Source organism: Natator depressus, chromosome 12 (genome assembly GCF_965152275.1).
Source record: "Natator depressus isolate rNatDep1 chromosome 12, rNatDep2.hap1, whole genome shotgun sequence".
Taxonomy (NCBI): domain Eukaryota; kingdom Metazoa; phylum Chordata; order Testudines; family Cheloniidae; genus Natator; species Natator depressus.
In genome coordinates, this window is record NC_134245.1 from 14017223 (window position 1) to 14037893 (window position 20671).

Here is a 20671-nt window from a genome sequence, read left to right on the forward strand (position 1 = left end):
TACTCATGCAATAATTTAAACAAATTATAGTACCAATAATTACTATTTTAATCAGCTGAAGCCAGTTAACTAAAATGGAGTCTCTCACATCAGTTGTAAAATGTCCTGAGATGAGTGTTAAGTGTAGTTTATTATTTGTTAATATGGTGTATTAATTATATTTGGCCTATATACAGTTACGTTCTTCTGTTCATAAATGCATTTGATAACCTTAATTAATCATATTAAAAACATAGTATCAGTGTTGATCTACAACTCTTCCTACTGTCAGTTAAATTTTAGTCAGAGTAAACTTTGTTTTGAACAGTAATAAATACCAAAGAGCATAAGTATAAACTAAGTCAGTCTATTGTAAGTTCACCATAAAAGATCAAATTCAGCACTGATGGAATCAAACTTTTTCAAAAGCCTAAATATGAAAAATGAAAGTAGGAAGTGTGTGTGAGTGTTTATATGAAATATGTAAGGCTTCCACTTAAATGTAACTTTAGTCACATTAGACTTCTATATAAGTAATATAAACATATTTTGGGACAAGATTTATTCACAAGGGCCATTCCCCCACCCCTTCCTAATTTGCTCCACAAATATTTGAAGAAACATTTTTTGCTATTTGGAGTCTGTCTACCTGATTTGCAGGTATAATTTGATGCATAAGGTTGGGATTTTCAAAGGGAGTTAGGTGCCCAAACCCTATTGAAATTCAGTAGGATTTAGGTGCTCAACTCTGTTCTTTGAAAAGCCCAGCTTTGCTGTCCAAATGACCTAAATTCCTGGCAAAAATAATATTAGTAGAAGTTTCCATTAATTTAAAAAAAAAAAGAATCAAAACAGCTTTTTGTATGGATTATAGCCCAGACATTGCAGCACTGTATTAGTGTAAGAGAATCAGAAACACAAATGGGTTAGAAATAAACGTAAACCTTAGTAGTCTATTTACTTTGTCTGGGTATGGTACACTCTGGTTCTTAGATATTCATGTGACCTTTTTGACAATACAAATAATTGCAGCTGCTAAAAGGAGGTTCATTTGAAAGCTGGGCTGAAAGCCTGCCTTTTATGTGTTAGTTTTTGTAGTATCAGTTAACTATGTCTCCTTATTGTGTGCCAATACCTCAGAGCCCTGTTGCTGATGCAGACAATGAAGAAGTTTCACAAAAAATTAAGGCTGATACACTTACCGTTTCAAATGTTCCAGAGGTATGAGGTGGTTCAAGTTTTATGATGTCATATACCAATTTGTGTTTGAATTCTGTTTATATGTTGATAGCTATAGCAGAAAATTCAATATCAGATTTGTTTAGTCATGCGCTAAGAGTAAAACTGTAATACAGTGGTATTCTAATTGTTTGGTAATTAGAATTTTAATTGGTTCTCTTGATGAATAACTAGAGTAGAGAAATTAACTAAGTGGTCAGGAATGAAGTTGGTATCAACATTATCATCCAAGTGCTGTGTGTTCATCAACTGCTAAGTAACTAGGAAATCCAAGATAAGAATCTAAGAGAAAAAAATTACTTGATTTGTCAGGCAGGTCAAATGAACGTTTTAGTAAATGGTTTTATACAGGCGTACAAGACATGTCATGTTATATATTAAAGAATCAAAAGTACAGTGCCAAGAAGGATTAGAGTTCATGGAAGGACCATGCATAATACTGCCATTATGGGCTGCTGTCCAACTTACTGCTTCTTTACATGGTATCTAGCCTTCCAACTGTACATGCAGAGGAAATAGAAAGAAGAAAAAAAATACATTTAGCAAGCTAAGCCTGGATCAGTATTTGGATGGAGGAAATTTCATTAAATGCATTGGAATATAGGTGATTCAGTGACTGACATTATTTCCTCTCAACCACTACTAAGCTAGTAATATTCCTACATAATTCCTTATGCTTTTAACACTTGAATTAAATGCATCTCCTCCCTCCCTTTAAAGATGATCACTAGATAAGAGCAAAAAAATTCCACCAATTTTGGAATATATTCTGAATACGTAAAATACCAAGGGTAAGAAAAGTATTAAATACATAATTTATTTTAAACCTACCCTTTCTTTTCTTTTATATCTCTTGAAATGTTGGATAACCACCTTTTGGTTCACCTGTCCAGTGTATCACACTAGTGAAGTCACATTTGCCATCACTCTGAACTGGAGACTTTACCTTTCTTTGTTCCCCAGAGGAAAATAAGGATAATTAAATAGTTTTGCAAACCTGTGCAAGGATATTCATTTCTGGCACCTGACCTTCCTTCCAAATCCAAGACATTTAGATTACACCTCTCTTACTGCCAGCAATGGCTGCGGCAGAAACTTGGCAGCAGCTATGTCCTGTCAGTGCTCCTGACAAATTATCAGTCTGGTGAGCTAACAGAACAGTGGTTCAGTGCTCCTGATTTTACATTCATATTCCTCTGTTTAAAGCTTATTTTGAGGGCAAATAAGCAAGCTAATTCCCCCCCATTTACCTCCAGGGAACACATTTAAAGGGGTTTGGTTCCCCTGGCTACGCTCTTTCTGTTTGTTCCTCCTCCCCTTAAGGCAGAGCAGGCCAAATAGAATGAGCCAAAGATTACAAGGAGCTCCATCTGTTAGGAGATCATCTCGTGAGCTGCAAAAAGGGAGCTCTGCCACTGCCACTGTTTTTCATAAAGAATTCTCCACTGGCCAAGGATTGTCTGGAGCACACAGTGTCCCAGCTCTGATGTGTCTCCTATGCCAATGGAGGGCCTAAAGCCAGCTTCATACCAGCAGAGAACTGTTCAATTGATGGAAGAGTCCTCAGTGGCTTCTTAAAGTTACTTTGTATTGCTGCAGTGGTCTAGACTAGTGGAGGGACTCACCTGGCCCAAGAATAGAATGGTTATGGGAAGCCCTGGAGCCCCATGCCTCCAATATTGTAGGGGGACAGGTGCAGCTTAAATGTCTGACTGGAGAGAGAAATCAGACCCAGAAAGAAAATGATCTGGTAACAAGCTTTACTGGGCTCCCTATAGAGCAGATAAAACTTAGTCCAGCAGAATTGGTGGGTATAATATCCCTGATTTGGTACATATTGGAAAAGGTACCATGATCTGTGATTTCCGTGGATCTAAAAGAGGGGGGAAAGAGAACTTTAGAGAAAATTATAAACTAAAGCCTTCTCTTACCCTAGATTTTTGAGGCATTAAATATATAATTTTTAAACTGGCTCTTTTTTAGTGCCATTTTCAGTTCATGAAGACACTGCATAAAGGCTAATCAAGGTTATAAAAATACCATCTGAATAATAATTTTTCTAAAAATAAATGGTTTAAAATACAAGTTAAATGTTTTGAAACCATCAGAGGCTGCATTTATGTTGACAGATGCCAAGAGATTTTATGAATTATATCTTTAGAAATGTAAATTGTTATGAATTTGTCCTTTTTACTCTGTCAGATATTTGTTATTGCAGTTGATAATTGATGAGCTTTTCATTGCTCTCTATCCTGTTTAAGCTATATCATTACTAACAGGTCACATATATAATGCATACCAGCCATAAATCTTCAAGTTTTAAGTCTCAGTAGCTTTTCCTATTCTAGTAGGTGTTATAAATACCACAGAATGTCTATAAATATACCTACTTTTATATTGCTTGCCTTATTTGAGGTTATACAGGAAAGAGTGGCAGATGATAAAGTAAAGGAAACTTCTGAAGAAATTCAGCAGAAAAAAGATGACCTTTCTCGGCTATCTGAGGGTCAATTGGCTGACCAGAGCTCGGCTACTTCTGGAGATGAAACAGAAATAACTGAGGAATTGGAACCAGAAGGTAACTTTATTTTTATAAATTATAAATGAATCTATTTAATTAATAAAGCTACTTCTCTTTCCATTTTAAGCATTTTTGTTGACAGTGGGAGCTACCTCATTATAAGAAGGTTCATGACAGAAATTATATTCTGGTGTTCCTCATGACTGTACCTGGGTGGGTTTGTTGGTGTTATTCTTAACCCAACAGGAAGCTGTATAGTAATTGAATGCAAAAATCTGGTATCTGACCTAGTTTCATAAAATATTAAAGGAATATTAAGAAAATATTAAAGGCTTCTGTTTTAAACGTCTTTATATTCTCCCTTCAGAAGAGTGATGTTCTAAAGACTGTTTTAAAAAGTGTTCCTCTTTTGTCTGCAGATAACAGCCAACAGTAATATCAGAGATCATCTCAGACAATGAGAGGGCAGTACATCTTATCACATCTGTGACTTCAAGTTATTAGAGGCAGATTTATATACAGACTACAAAAGTCAGGTCATCCTGTTCTAGCTCTTATTTTAAGCTTAGTATCAGGGAATCAAGTCCTTGTCTACTAAATAAGGACAGGAACAGGATACAAGATTTTTATATTCAATTGTTTATAGCTTCTTGTTAGACCTTCTGTTCCCATTAGGACTGCAAAAATCAAGAGTTAACTCCCTTTGCTTTTTATTTTTTTTTTTTATTATTATTTTTTTTACTCCAGCAAAACTGAGCTGAAGGCTTGGTAGAAGTGTCTGCCTGAATCCAACCCTAACCTGTTTCTGAAAAATTATTTTGCAATGTAGTCAGTTATGTGCAAGCTGCTGAAACCTAAACAGTGGAAATCAAAGCTTAATGCAATATTCCTTTTAGGGGCTGTCAATTAATCGCAGTTAACTCAAGCAATTAAATCAAAACAAATTAACTTGATTAAAAAGTTAATCACAGTTTTAATTGCACTGTTAATAATAGAATACCAATAGACATTTATTATAAATATCTTTGGATGTTTTTCTACATTTTCAAATATATCAATTTCAGTTACAACACAGAATACAAAGTGCTCACTTTTATATTGTTTTTATTACAAATATTTGTACTGTAAAAAAGATAAAAGAAATATTTTTCAATTTACTTCATACAAGTGCAGTCTCTTGATTGTGAAATGCAACTTACAAATGTAGAAAGATTTTTTTTTTTTTACATAGTGCACTCAAAAACAAAACAATGTAAAACTTAAGAGCCTACAAGTCCACTGAGTCCTACTTCTTGTTCAGCCAGTCGCTAAGAGAAGCATGTTTGTTTACATTTACAGGAGATGCTGCTGCCTGCTTTTTATTTACAGTGTCAACTGAAAGTGAAAACAGGTGTTTGCATGGCACTATTGTAGCTGGTGTTGCAAGGTATTTACACGCCAGATATGCTAAACTTTTGTGTGCCTCTTCATGCTTGACATGTAGATTGAACTGTCTTTTGTTTATCTTTTTTGCAGTGCAAATATTTGTAATAAAAAAATAATATGAAGTGAACACTCTACATTTTGTATTCTGCATTGTAATTGAAATCAATATATTTTGAAAATGTTGAAAAACATCCAAAATATTTATAATAAATGTAAATTGTTATTCTGTTATTAAGTGTGCAATTAAAACTGGGATTAATCATGATTAATTTTTAAAATAATTTGACAGCCCTAATTCCTATATTAAACTAATCTTTGTTTACACTGTTGTTTATCACAGGAGATTTGATACAATTGTATCTCTGTTTCTACGATCATAGCCTTTAGTGTTTTTAGCAGATCAGAAGAAAAACAAGGGACTTTCTAGACCATTTAGTAGTCATCGATTTGCCTGTTTCATGGTCTGCAAATGAGAAAAGATTTGCATGACTCTCTCAAACTATATTTATTAGAAAAACTAGTATTATGCTCCTAGGTTTCTCAACAAATCTCAGATGGACTGCAAATACAGAATTTTTTTAACTGTTTATTTCCCCAACAGATAAAGATAAAAGACAGGCAACTGATGCCATGGAATCAATAATAACTGACAGTGATGACTGTATTGTTCCTAGCCCAGTGTCCAACAATATTAAACAGGTCAGTCAGTATATTTATGGCAATTAAATGCTTCTGTTTGGGAAATTATGAAAATCTAAGAAAAACTTATTTTAAATGCGTCTGCCTCTAATATCAGAAGTGAAATATCAAGGGCTAAATTTTCAAAGAGCCTTCAGTTTTTATGTGTATCTGTTTCAAGCTGAAATAGGAAACTTGTGCACACACAATCAGGTAACTTAGCCTAATGACCTGATTATGCATGCAAAAGAGATTTTCTATATACGTAAGTTAAACTGTAAATTTTCAGTCATCTTCAAAACTTGGCCCTCAGGTCAGGCACTTACAGATCTGACTATGTAATACATGTGCAGGTACAGGTTTGCAAGCATAAACAAATAATATGCAAATTATATGCAGCTATCATTTGTGTCCAGTACAACTTTCTTGCTTAGGAAGCCTTTACATTGCATTTAGAACATAAAGCAGTAACCCAAGAAAGCTAGGTAGCATTGTAAATTATAGTAGATGAGACTTGGGTTCAAATGAGAAAAACAGATTTGTTCGTCTCATCTCAAATCACACATCCCTTTTTTCACATTTCAGCATAATTAGAACTTCTCATGAAGAGCCCAGTCCAATTGCCATTCAAGTCAAAGAAATTTGGGTCAGCCCTAAGGGATGTCTACTCTGCAACCATGGTGTGTGATTGTAGCTCGTGTAGACATAATCTAGCTACATTGAATCTAGTTAGCTCTGCTGTTAAAACAGTGAAGCTGTGGCATTGCGAGCTTCAGCATGGACTGGACATGCCCACCTAGAACCCTGACTAGTAACTTGTATGGCTAGCCCACACTAAAGTCTGTGCTGCCATGGCTTTTTTGTTGGGATATGTCTTCATGAGCTGCAGCCACACCCCATGTTTGCAGTGGAGACATACACTAAGAAGAGTGTAGAACTGGATACCATTGTGTTACGCTGTCTGGAGTGGCTCATGACTGACAGTGCCAATCTCGGGGCAGACTGTCAAAAGCAGGGCAGAGCTCCTCCTCCCCCCCCCAAACTAGTGGTATATTCTATCATTAGATTTCATCAACCCAGTAACAAACATGAACTCCTGGATCACTGCAATGTCTTACCATGGAGTCACAGATAATTCCCTTGGGCGCTCCAGTCTATCTTGCCCCCAGGTAAACTGGACTGAGTAATAAATGGTCACTTACACCAAAAATCAGAAAATATTCAGGTTGCTCCCAGTACCAAGAGACCAGAAACGTACCCCAGATCAATTTGTACCTTAGATCTCCCACCAAAGACAACGCTGGTAGCCAAGCGTATAATAAACTAATTAAGGATTTATTAACTAGGAAAAAGAAATGAGAGAGTTATTTACAGATTAAAGCAGGCAACTTATATACACAAAAGAGTTCAGTCTGTGGTTCCAAAATGTGATAAAGATATTGTAATCTGTCAGAACTGAATGTCTTTTTAGGGCTAAGCCAGGTTGAGCCTGGTGATCTCTGCTTTTTTTGTTTCTTAGCTCCAGCCCTTGTAAGAGTCCAGACAGCAAAGAGATGAAAAATTTTCATGTCAGCTGTCTTTATTTCCCTCTTCCAAATTCAAGCTGATGGGACGAGCTCTCTCTCACATAGCACCTTCATGGGTATAAGAGGGCCATTAAACCAGGCTTTGAGTCATGATGTTCCACAATGGTCCACTGAGTCTTGATAGTTCCTCTGGATGGGCAGGACTGAGCACTTTTCCTGCCTACGTTCGCAAGTTCAGAGCAAGCATTTTTACAATTATAAAGCATAGCTTACATATTACCTTATAGTGCAGGATATAGACATTACAAGTAAGATTAATGCATGCAGCAGCTTATAACCATTTCATAAAATCTAAACACTGAACACATTCTTACATGTTCAACACCTATCTTGAACAATATTAACATATAGGTGAGCTGGTCTGGTTTCCAGCTATGAATTTGTCAGTGCTCAGCTGATGCCTACAGACTTGGCAAGAGTTGGCACTTAGTTTACCAGCATCACACATGGAATTTTGCAAGTCTGATTGAGCTGCATGGGCAGAGATGTATGTGATATTTGCACAACAGCCACCCACTTTAAGTCTGTATTTTAAAAAAAAAACAAACACACACACTTCACTTTTTAAAGTATGTCTCTTGAGGTTTGTTTTTTATTAAAAATGGTTTCAGAAATACCCAGCCAGACCTAATTATCAGGAGAAAAAAGCCTGTAGGTCACACCATTATTCATGATGTTTATTAACCTAAACAGGCAAAAAGAATCAAGGAGTTTTCATGGATGGACTCCACACACAGAAGAATTGCCACTCCAATCACTCCCCTGAATTTAAATATTACACCAGGTGGCCTCAAATCAAGAATTTATCTTCCCTACAAGTCTTCAACACTAGCAAGCTCACACCAATGCAGGCCTGATCTTTGTAAGGCAATTTGGGTTAAATGATAGTAAACCATATACAATCCCTGAAGCTGGATATGTATTCTTCCTTGTGATTTCAATTATCCCTTCTCCCCAGCTGCACTTATATTAGGAAATGTTATTCCACCAAACTGCTTGAAGCCCAGTTGAGCATAAGCATAAGCTAACACAAATAGGTCTTCCTTTCAAAATTTGTGTTCCATAAACCCCTCTGAATATTGTGGACACCTCCACTGTTTCTGAGATATGCCCTCTAAAAGTATACTGTGGATACCTCCACTATTTCTGCTCAAACTGTCTATGTTAAGAATAAGAATCAGTTTATTATTTATATTTAAATGGACTTTTAGGCTGAGTTTTAAAAGCAGAATGTTCATTCTGGAAAGTTAAAATGTTGGAGTCATTAACTAAGCAACTTTGGATTGCAGGACATTTTGTAAGTTTGTAATTGGTGTGAAAGAAAGTTCCACTCTAAAATAAAAAGTACTGAAAACAGTCTTCAGTCTAAAAAAACAACCAAAAAACCCCAAAACGACAAAAACAAAAAAAAAAAAACCCACCCCAAACAATGACTGAATTTGGCCAGTTAGACTAAGTATTGGCTCCATTCTAGTGAACATTCTTTCTGATTTCTCAATTTTCCTCATAAATTCACAATGCCACAGATCCTTTTTCTGTTAGGATTTCCAATGCCCTTACTAAAGGGATTGTTTTGCATGTTTTATTTCTTCTGTCCGCCTAATCGATCCAATGCTCAAAAGCAGATGGTTGCTGTTCATTATCAGCTTTTTGGTCCTCCCTTCTTTGCAAAATACTGGTGGTTTTTTGTTTTTGTTTGGTTTTTTGGGGGGGGGTGTTGTAGTTTAATTCTAGGACAATAAAAAACTTTCTCTCTACATCTCTGAATTTTCAGATAAACTAAACTCAAATGCATTTAGCATCATTTACCTACAGGGTAATTTTTAATACATTTCATCCACTGAAATATTTCCTCCCACATTTGACCTTTAAAGTCCCAAATGAAAAAATTCTGTTTTAAGTTCCAATTAGCAAGATACTTAAGTATGAGAATATTACTATTAACTTCAATATTATTATTCACATGCTAAAAGTTAAGCATGTGCTTAAGTACCTTGCTCAATTGAGACCTTAGTTTACTTTCTAGGAAGTGGTTTAAACACTTGAGTATTCTGTCCTTGTATATAAGAAATGTAGGTCCAAATCCTGCACCCACAAAAGGGCCAAATAAAGTTTAAAGGATGCAGTGCTTGGCAGGAGAAAAGGAGAGGAAATTTCACACTCCACTGTACTGAGAATGTATCTGCAACTCCACAGGGAAAGGAATATGGGTGTGCTGAGGATTTGCCAGAGAGTTTAAGTGCATTATCATAGCACTGATATACATGGCTGCAAATCTATAGGAGTGTAAGCAATGGGTCCTTAGCAGGACTCAAGCTTGCTGCAGTGATTCCTCTAGCTCTATTACCAATATAAACCCTTGCTTCCATGGTCCTTTTTCTTCTGATTTGTTTGTTATTATTTGTTAGTTATTTTTATTTCCTATGCGAGTCTTTCTATTTGGAGCAGTGGTGGGCAATCTGCGGCCCATCACGGCAATCTGCTGGTGGGCTGCGAGACAGTTTGTTTATACTGATGGTCCGCAGGCACGGCTGCCCACGGCTCCCAGTGGCTGCAGTTCGCCGTTCCCCAGCCAATGGGAGATGTGGGAAGTGGCAGCTAGCACGTCCCTGCGCTGCTTCCTGCAGCTCCCATTGGCCGGGGAATGGCGAACCGCAGCCACTAGGAGCTGCGGGCGGCCATGCCTGTGGACGGTCAATGTAAACAAACTGTCTCGCAGCCCAGCAGTGGAATACCCTGATGGGCCGCGTGCGGCCCACAGGCCACAGATTGCCCACCACTGATGTGGAGGAATCCCATTTTCAGTCAAAAGGAGTTCTGCAGGAGTGCCGGAACAGATATTTTTGGTAATTTTTTTGAATCAGATTTCAGTTAATCTGAATTTTAAGGGACAGCAGTTTTAGAAGTGTAAGTGTTACTAGATTAGACTATTCTAAAAATTGCAGTCTTCTTTTAGTAATTAATAAAGAAATGTAATTAATTTTTATGTGTTAATCTAATAACTGAAGATGTTGATAGAAATAGTATAAATTCTAGAATTTCTGTTCTTCAACAATCATGCCATTACCAAATTACAAGAAGGTTTATAGATAACTTGCCTTTAATGTTTCAAGAGATGAAGAGTCCATTTTCAGTGTAAGTTCCATCTTAAATTATAACCACTTGCTGATTAAAACACTACATCCAAAATCTTAACAGGAATATTTAAATGTTATTTGGTTAAAATATATTACATTAGTTAATTTTATGGTGCCTGCTCTGTGATACCAGAACCACACACAGTATCTTGTTCTATAGAATAAAAGTTATTTGTAAACAATTTTAGCAGTGGGTGCTTGTGTTAAGGTATTTCTGTAATAACAGTGTCTGCTTTACAAGAATAGAATGTGTTTGTAATTAGAATTTATTAGAACATTAATACTTACAATTCTTGCTACTAAAGTATTTGTGCTAGTATAATCTACTGAGAAGCATAATTCTTGTTAGAAATTCTGTAGTTAATCTTATCGATGTGTGACTGTTATGCTTTAAGCACTTTAATTTTAACTTTTTTCCAGTTTTAATACTGACATCTAACCTTCTATAGACAAATTATTTTTAATAATTAAGGGTCTGATTGTGGAAATATCCTCAACTCTTAAGAGTTAGGTCAGTAGGAGGTAAGAGGGGGAGTAGATTGGGACAACGACCGTCTGGGGTGGGCAGGTTGGAACTGGAGGCTGATTTGGGGAGAGGGAAACTGGGAGAGTGAGTTTCGATGGGAGGGGAGACAGGTATTGACTGGGCAAGGAGAGTTGGATTGAGATCTAGTGGGGCAGGGAAATTAGGGGAGAGGAGACAGATCTGATGAGGAGCTGGAGCAAAGGGGGAGAACAGGGATTGACAGGACAAAGAGACGAAGATCTGGGGAGGGAAGGCTCTGAGATTGGACATGGAGCCCAGGGTGGGAGATTGGGACTGAAATAAGTGGAGATGGGGAATGTGAATAGTGGGATGTAACTGGAGGCCAGGGTGGGGAAGAGAGACTGACAGGGTGAGGAGCTTGGAACTGGGACTTGCTGGGCAAAGAGCTGGGGACAAGAAGCTGAGAGATTGGGTGGGGAGTGGAACCTGGGAATGGCTGGATGAAAGAGACTGGGACTAGCATGAGAAGCCTGAGGAATGGAGACTGGGACTGGCTAAATAAGAGAATGTGACTGGGATGAGGAGCCAGGAGTAGGGAAGAAGCAAGACTGGGACAAGCACAGGTTGAAGGAGACCAGGCAGAAGGGGTCACACTTTGGAGAAATAGGCAGAAGAGTCTGTGCCCATTAGAGAAGACCTCTCCAGCGCCTGGAATGGAATCCAAGATTCCTGAGTCTCACCATTCCTCTGCTGTCAAGAAATATCTGTAAAAGCAACTGGTAAAGTATCCCATCTTGTCTAGTGCTGGCCCACATGCAGGATTACAACCTACTACAGCTATTATTTACGCCATTGGTTGAAGTAGCAGAGGTCTGTGTGGTGGATCTAAATGTTCCAACCACGCTGATGACCCATGTGCGTGTGAGTATGATGCCACAAAATGGAATTTTTCAGTTTGCTTTTTTTAAAAACCTGGGAAATTACACACACTCTCTCTCTCTCTCGGGAGGACATTGTTCATGTTGCAAAGTCAAGCACTCAGAAGCTAGAAAATGCCAGAATTAAGGTTGCCTTAATTCAGGCCTCTTGTGTATGCATTAACTTGCAGTCTTTAATTACATGATGACATACAAAGATCCCTGCCTCATTCAGTGAACAGGATGGACCTGCTCTGGGGATGAATTAGGGTTGTGTGTGTGTGTGTGTAGTGCAAGAGGCTGTTTTCTGTAGGAACCCTGCTTCATTCGTTGCAGAAGTTGGAAAGTGTGGAGTGAAAGAGGCAGCAGGGTGGTGCAGGATCAGAGAGGTTGGTCTCATGGTTATTGAATGCTGCCTCTGGACAATTGGAGTCTATCCCTGCCTCTGCCACAGAATTCTGTGTGATGTGATGCTAGTCAAGTCGCACCAACATTTTCATAGTTGATTACTAATTGTGTTCCTCATTTTCTGTGTGCCTGACTAGATATCCTGCAGTCTGATTTGCAGAAGTACTGAGCACATACCGCAGCACCTGCAGTCAATGAGAGCCTTTTTTGACATATATTGTAAAATGCTGTATAATGCTAAGTACTTTGAAAAATCAAGTCCTGAGTGTGTCAAATTGAATACCCAAAATTAGTGGATACTTTGGGACTTAATATCTCTGTACTTCCATTCCCCATCTGTAAAGTCGGAATAATACACCCTCATATAACAGAGATGGTGTAAAAATAATCCTTCTGGAGCATTAAAATTCTGTAGCAATGAGCACCCCAGAAAAGCCCATCAGGAAATTAATAGTTCTGGCTTCAGAGCAGGGTTTGACTAGTGTGAAATAAAATAAGGCCTTGGGTCAAACATTGAATAATGAGGAAAAAACAAAATATTGAATAGCTGTCTATTAAATGAGCACCATCCATTCTGTGCAGTGAATGAGGCAGGAGTCTTTGGGGGCGGAAATGGTGTGTGATCATATAATTAAAGACTCTATCACAATGCATATGTACAAGGGAGCTGAATTAAGTTTGCACAGGCAGCTTTAACTCTGGCATTTCCTAATTTTTGAGGGCTTGATTTTGCTACCTTAATAATAATCTTTTCACATAAATGTTTTGTGTTTGATATATGTATATTACAGTGTACAGGTGTCTTGATACCCCCTATTGGGGACACAGAAGACCTGCCACACTGGTGGTGTCCCTAGAAGGAGGCTCCACTGAATCAGAATAATTCCTGTGATTTCAGGGATTAATTTCCATCCAGAGTTCAGAGGCAGTTTATGGAGGCACTACCATCTGTAAGCTAATTAAGTACAGCTGGGGCTATTTAGACTCAACACCTGGAAAGAATGCTGTGTTGGGCTGACCAGAAACCATGAAAGGGATCTCTGTGGAAAACATAGGAGCTACCATTTATGATTTATATTATTGTGGGGTTTTTTTTCCATTCATTGTTTGTTAAACTGCACAAAAGGAAAGTGCAGCTGGAGGCTTTCATCAGCCTGATACCACTTTGAGTTAAAACAGAACTCATACATTAATTGCTTGCCCACAGAGAGTAATTGTGTTTGAAACCTGAATCTCCAAGAAACTTTCTCTTGTTATTCTCTTCCTGATCCTGTACTTCATGCAGAAAACCTGCTAGTGGTTGTCTTATTTACACAGAAAGCACCAGTTCTCTCTCTGAGGCAGACACCATGCCCACTTCTCAAGAGGAGTCATTTCCATTGTCATGACCTCCACAGTTCCCACCCTGTCCTTATCAGCATCTTGTCTCACTTCCATTGACTTTAAGATGTTGACAACATTTTAAACTGACATTTTAGTTTTTAATGAGCTGAAATGTTCACAGATCATTTTTCTGATCCTTCCCTATCTTTCTTCTAACTGCAGCACTGAGAGCCATTTTTCCAAAGAAACTTTTTCACAGTCTCTGTTTTCGTGGTGCAACTTTGCTCATGCACTCTCTTGCATGTACTGTTTTGTGCATTTGTATAAATGATAGAATGGACACATGTGAAAAGAGCATTTCCTTGACTTTAGCATGCTAAGGGGAGTTTCATGAGTAGTTTCTACTGTTGTTTGTATGCACAAGAGATAATCTGCAAAAATGGTTGGCACATAATTACACGCACACAACATAGAATAAGTTTGGAAAACTTGGTTCTGTACATTTTCTTTCAATAAAAATGTTGTAAGGGTCTCCTAAAGACTTTAATTTCGCTGAATTGACCTTAAGTTGAGCAGTCTTTATAAAGTAAAGAAGTTAGTTCCTCAAAAAAAAATTGACTGTAAGATTTCTAACTGTCTGCATAATGAGTACTTGAGTGATTTTTCCTGTTGTGTCTGAGAAGGTTATTTGAGTGATATCACACTGTTATAACCTACTTGGGCTGAGTGACCTTGGCTTTTTTAACTGTCCGAAATGTGATTATCTACAATGGTCAATAATAGTCTGATTTGTGGTCAAACACTATCTCAGTAAAGCATGAGCAACATCTTATAATGTAACCAGCTACATTAAGCAATGTTTCGTGCATGATTGGCTGCACATCTATTCATCACTTTTTACAGAGGTTTAGAAGTGCTACCACCTATCTGAATTAGAGAGAGATACCGAAATTATTTTAATAGGTGGAACTGCATTATCTTTAATTACATAGTGAATGCCATAAAATTCTTTGATCTGTAACAGTGTGAACTAAACTGGAAATTACTCGTCACCATTAAGCCAAACAATAATGTAGTTGATGTACAAATTTAGAGTTGTTCTGCAGTTTATTTTATCAAAATGATTTAAGCACAATCCTTCAAGATTTTCTGTTTTAGAAAGATTAGTTTATGGATCATTAGTATCTTCCTTTCCCTATTGATCTGTTCATCAGGAAACAAAGTAAATGTGCAAGAAGGTAGATAAGATTACTGAAGAACCTAGAAGTTTCTAAGTATTACATCAATAGATTTGAACTAAGGTTGGTGTTGGTGGCCTGGATCATGTAATTCAAAATTAGGTGACAAATGGGTTCCTGTATCTGAAAACTTGATTAATTCAAAGAATACAATTTATAAAAATTAAATTGAAGTAATCTTCTTTTAATTAAAAATCAGTACCTGAGAGAAATATCCTGCAATCATTCAAACACGGTAAATAAAACTTCTGATTGTTACAGATCATGCTAATTATATTGTGAATCTGAACTGCATGGCACACTGTTTAAGCCGTTTAAGATCATACTATTTCTTTTTTGCATGTTGCAAATCAGACAGTTAATGGTTTTTTCTTAGATATGTTGATCATAAAAGGAATCTAGCAGATTTTCCAGTACTTAGCTGTACTACTTGCTCCTTTCTCTTTTCTTCGTGTCTGTGATGTATAATTAATCATAGATTACTTCATTTTGTTTCATTTCATTTACAACATTTATGAGCTTCACTTTGTCGGTATGAAATGCTTGTCCCCTTCTTTCCTTTCCAAAGTGGCGTAATTAGTGTTAGCATCTTTTTTAACAGGCTACATAAAGTTTAGTGGCTGGATTAAATCAAGTCATTAACATAATGTACTGTACAATTTGCCCCTATCTCTTTTCGTTTCCAGTACATCAAAGTGCCACAGAGTGCCAGTATAATTGGGCCTTGCTAGCTTGTCAGGTTCAGTCAGGCTGACGGCTGCTGCTTTTACTAAAAAGCTTCCAGGCATGATAATTAATAGAGGGAAAAAAAGTCAGGGAAATGTAAAACTTTGGACAGTTCTCTATGAATATTTCATACATTTGAATAATCCGAAGTTAACATTATCAATTTGATGTATAATACATTGATTAAAAGCCTTGTTTCAGGTCCTCAAAGTATACATCAAAACTAGGAATTTGCATTTGCTTTGGCATAGTCTAAAAAAATTAACAATTGCCTTTTCTCTTCCATCCCTCCTCCCTTCACCCCCACCTCTGCACTTTATCATCTTGAGTAATAATATAGTTTTCAATTATCACAATAAAATTTACTGCTGTCAGCTTCCAAGTTATTTTAAAATGTGCCCGCAAGGCAATTACTGGCAAAAGCAATTTATACAATGGTGGTCCCATTTTCCTTTAGGTATGTTTACATCTTTTTCCTTCATGGCAGATATTGTATGGGCATTTTGCTTGCACTAACAGTAGTTTAGTGAAAACTGTCATCATCAGTTTCTCCAAATGAAGATCTCATGATGTAATTAATTTGGATGTTACCGTTAAATAACAAGAACCAGCAATGCCAGGTGGTTGTGGTTCTGGTGTTCAGTAAAATGTGTTGTGAAAGGTTGAACATCCATGAGTCACACAGTCAAATGTGCATAGTAAGAAGCAATAAACACTTTTCAATTTTTAATATGCTCCTTTTGGACTGGCATTGAATATCATTTATGAATTACGTGCATACATCAAAGGGGAGAATATATTTTTATCATTATAGTAGATGTAATGTGCCTGATTTTCATTGGGACCTTGACCTGGCTTCCATTTGTGCATACAGGTCCTCTTGCATGTGCATATACTACACAGTATCACCCACATGTAAATTTGAAATATCTAATGTGATTGGATAGAACTTACCCATGTAAAACCTGGCACCTGCACACACAAATTTGAGACTCTCTGACTTGCAAATGCAGGTGTTACAACTCCAAATGGATGCTTACGTGCAGAGCTATTCATGCATAAGTGGAGGTGGGGCCTGAAAATCAGGTACGTTGGTCCAAATCCTCATCTAGTATAAATCGGTATAGCTCCCTGAGTCAATTGAGCTGTGCTAATTTACACCAGCTGAGGATCTGGACCATTACATTCAATGTTAAAATCATGGCTGCCTTATTATGCCCCCCTCATTCTTCCTTCCTGCAGGACTATAATACATTCAAGTAACTCTGGCTGTATTTGCTTGAGCTCTAACACTGAGGATGGCTGGGTATTCAGCACTTTTGAAAATCTGGCTACTTATTTAGGTGCCTAAATATAGATTTAGGAGTTTCAGATAACCAAATTTTAAAATCTCGGCCTGACTCTGTCATGTGAGGCTGGTTCTTGTACTTAGTTCAAAATTTCATAAGCCTTAGTGTTCTTTCATTTTCCACTTGTATTTCAATTCATGATTTTTATCCTCCAGTAATACCTCTGTCTTGCCAGGATTTGACTTCAATTAGCATGCTGTCATCCAAATCCAGTCTTAGTCAGACATTGGGAAAATATGAACACCGTACTGGCATGTATGGTGAAGGAAGAAACTGAATCCTTCAACCAGTACCATCTACCTGACTGAGTTTCTGAAAGCAAGCTATTAAAACTTCATGGTCAGTGTTTTCAAAGGCTGCTGACACATTTAAGAGAATAAGCATTAACCTCTGACCATACTCCATCATTAAGAGGTCATTGTTAGTCAATAAGATCAAAAAAGGACTAAAGCCAAAGTGAAAGGGTGAAAGAAGTGTGATGACTCTGGGTAATACCAAAATTATCTTTCAACAACCTTCTCAACAATCTACTCTGATAAAGGATTTGATGGACCCCACTTAAATAGATAAGGTACCAGTGTCCACAAATTTCTTGAATGCGCCATAGCAAGGAAAGGGAATGAAGTTCATAGCAGTAAAAGGGTATTAGGTTTCAAGAAGGCATATGTCAGGAAATTGAAGTGTAATGCATACCAGAATTTAAAAGAATTAGCCAGTGAACTTACTGAACCACTGACAGCTATTTTTGAAAAATTATGGAGAACTGATCAACTGCCAGAAGATTGAAAAATAATTAAATATGGACTCAACCTTCTGAAAACAAACCAGATTGTAGGAGTTACCAAATGGTATGCGTTACTTCTGAAACTAGTGAAATAATGGAACAAATATTAAGAGGGAGGAAGCTGGGATAAAAAACACCACCACTAAACATCTAAAACCTAATGGACTGTGAATGGTAGGCTGTATTAATTTATGAAGAAATAATCTTGCCAGATGAGCTTAATTCTACTAAATAAATCAATTAGAAAATATTAGTAAAGCATCTGATACTACAGTACATCATGAAATCTTCCCCTCACAACTAATTCAAATGGCTTGCATAGGAAAACAGGCTAAAGAGCCTTCAACAACAACAAAAGTGATATAAGGAGAAGTTTCGAATAGCGTTAGAAAATTTATTTAATAGCTTAATTGATTAATGAGAACATGGTGCAAAGAGCTTAAGAAAATTTACAGGTGATATTGGGCAGAAATATTGTAATACAAAGAAAAGGAGTACTTGTGGCACCTGAGAGACTAACAAATGTCTCTAAGGTGCCACAAGTACTCCTGCTCTTTTTGCGAATACAGGCTAACACGGCTGCTACTTTAAAACCTGTAATACAAGGGTACCAAGTGAGTTTAAAAACATGGACAGAAAATAGCACATGATTTTCAACATGAAAAAACACAAACTTGTACATTTTGAAGAAAAATAAAACCGAAAACACAGATATTCACTTGGAAGAAAAAACCTGGACAGCAATAATGTTGGAAAAGATCTCTAGATAATACTGAACAGTAATCTAGATGTGAATGTGCAATGCAATATAATCACCCAAAAATAAAAAGAAGCCTTGATTTTTTGTTCTTGATGTTCAGAACAGACATATAGTGCTTCTGAATACAACTCAGGTTCAGCCACGCCTGGGATATTGTGGCCACTTCTGGGAATCTTGCACGTTGCTGTATTTTGGTGACTAAAGTAGGTTACCTCCCCAGGCATGTAGATAGGGTGAGCTGAAGTTTGTGAGAGTTGCTGTTTTCCTATAGGCTAAAAAAAGGTTAGGAAACTTTTGTTTTGTTTTGTTTTTTGGTTTTTTTTAATGACATGTTACAGTTACTATTCTGATCAGCAGTGTTTAATTAGTCTGTAACCAGGCACAACTGTCTCTACTTTTTGATATAATACAGAGCTATCAAAAAGCTGGTCTGACTGCTGTTTTGATCTATACCTCTCCTTGAAAGTCTACATTTAAAAGTTAGGAAAAGAGAAAAGTACAAGATGCTACTCTGTACAACTATAATATACAACACATAATTCTTGATAATGAAACTGACATTCTTAGAACTGATTAATTTATTTACAGTTTGTTCCTAGACAAAAAAGTAAAAGAAAAGAAAACCCATCGTAGATCCCTTCCATAAGTGAAAAATTGGTAAGAGTGCTGAAGGTTCTGCTAAAGTATTGGCTAACATGCCTTTGTTTGGTACAGCTGAGCAGTCTTCATTTTCAAATGAAAATGAAGAGAACTTTGTTTATGGTTGAACATTATTTCATAGTTTGAGAGACTGCCACATAAGAAAAATTTAATTATTTTTAACTATAGTAAAGAGGGAAAGACTGAGTATTTAACAGACATAACATCACCATAAAAAACAGCCGAAGAAGAAATTAATGGAAATGTTAATGTTCCCAGAACAAACTTTATTTCACCACATAAAAACTGCACTGGGAAAATTAACTAAATGATTAAACGCTTGGCAAGTAAGTGGTGAATTTAAATAGATTGGCAGGGATATTTTATTTAAAACAATTCTGAAATGAAACACTAAGTGATAGATTTCTTGATGGTTCACAAAGCCTGTGCTACGAGTCCACTTGCTTCAAGCTGCACTTTCAAAAAACTTAATAATAGTCTTTGGCCATAGAAAGACACCCAATTTCAGAATTAAAAAAAAACAAATGGTAAAACATTTGGAAGTAAGCAATTTTGACTAGGTTTTGAAAGAAGAGCATAGTGCCTTGGAAAACCAAACCATGCCCATTATCTTAATTGCGCCACTGTGACTTGTGCTCCTTTTTAAAGACTAGACTGTGGAAGTCTATGACCAACTAGAAGAGCTTGCCCCAGACAGAGTAATATGTTTGCACCAAATGCCACTGAGGAAAAATCATAGAACAAAATATGTTGCAGTAGAATTTGAGGATCTGAAAAGGACCGCACCAAAGATAGGTGAGAGTGAAGGGGAAAAAGTATCTCCTTGAGATACAAGTTTAAGGCCATTTATTTTTTGTTTTTGCTGCTTTTTTCTGAAAAATTCTGGCTTAAAAAAAACATTATTGAGGTTTTACCAATTTGTTTCTTCACGCAAATTTTGAAAGTGTTGGAACTCCCTTAACCTGGCTTGTTGCTCCAGAAGGAGGGGGATGGTGACTTGGTAACCATCTCTCCTTCCAGAGCAGGGAGTCGGGTCCAGACTCCAACTAGAAGGTTTTTCTCAACTGCTACATCATGGTGGCGCAGAGCCACTGTATTGAGACCATCACCATGAGTATAGAGGCCACTGCATCCTGTGAGTTTCAGGCATCTAGGGGCCCTTTGCTTTCAGTTTTTACTGATTTTTCACTCCTTTTTAAAATTTTTGTGATAAACATTGATAAATTCCTGGGAAATTTTAAACAAAATAAAAACCAAAAGTAAAGGGCTTGGATAGAAGTACTGATAAATGGTTGTACAGTCAAAATGGAAATTGACATGAGCTGCAGTTTCTCTGTTTCAGACGGGACATATAAAGATTTGGTAAGGTGCCTTTAGATGAAAAATAACAGTTATGTACGCACTATGTCAGAAATTATAGTATATTTTTGGTAAATTCCAGGTAAAAGGAGAAT

The 20671-nt window shown here is 37.0% G+C and overlaps 1 protein-coding gene across 2 annotated transcripts in view; it reads left to right on the forward strand.

The window, feature by feature from the left end:
• Positions 1-20671, forward strand: part of RPGRIP1L (RPGRIP1 like) — a 146671-nt gene that overhangs the window by 79786 nt on the left and 46214 nt on the right. The window contains exons 21-24 of one of the 2 annotated variants that reach the window (XM_074968601.1): positions 1120-1200; positions 3634-3796; positions 5766-5863; positions 8122-8422. In XM_074968601.1, the coding sequence (XP_074824702.1) occupies positions 1120-1200; positions 3634-3796; positions 5766-5863; positions 8122-8313 (534 nt within the window). In that variant the 3' untranslated portion in view covers positions 8314-8422. Of the gene's footprint in view, positions 1-1119; positions 1201-3633; positions 3797-5765; positions 5864-8121; positions 8423-20671 lie in introns of those variants that run through there. The other variant, XM_074968600.1, reaches the window with a different exon arrangement.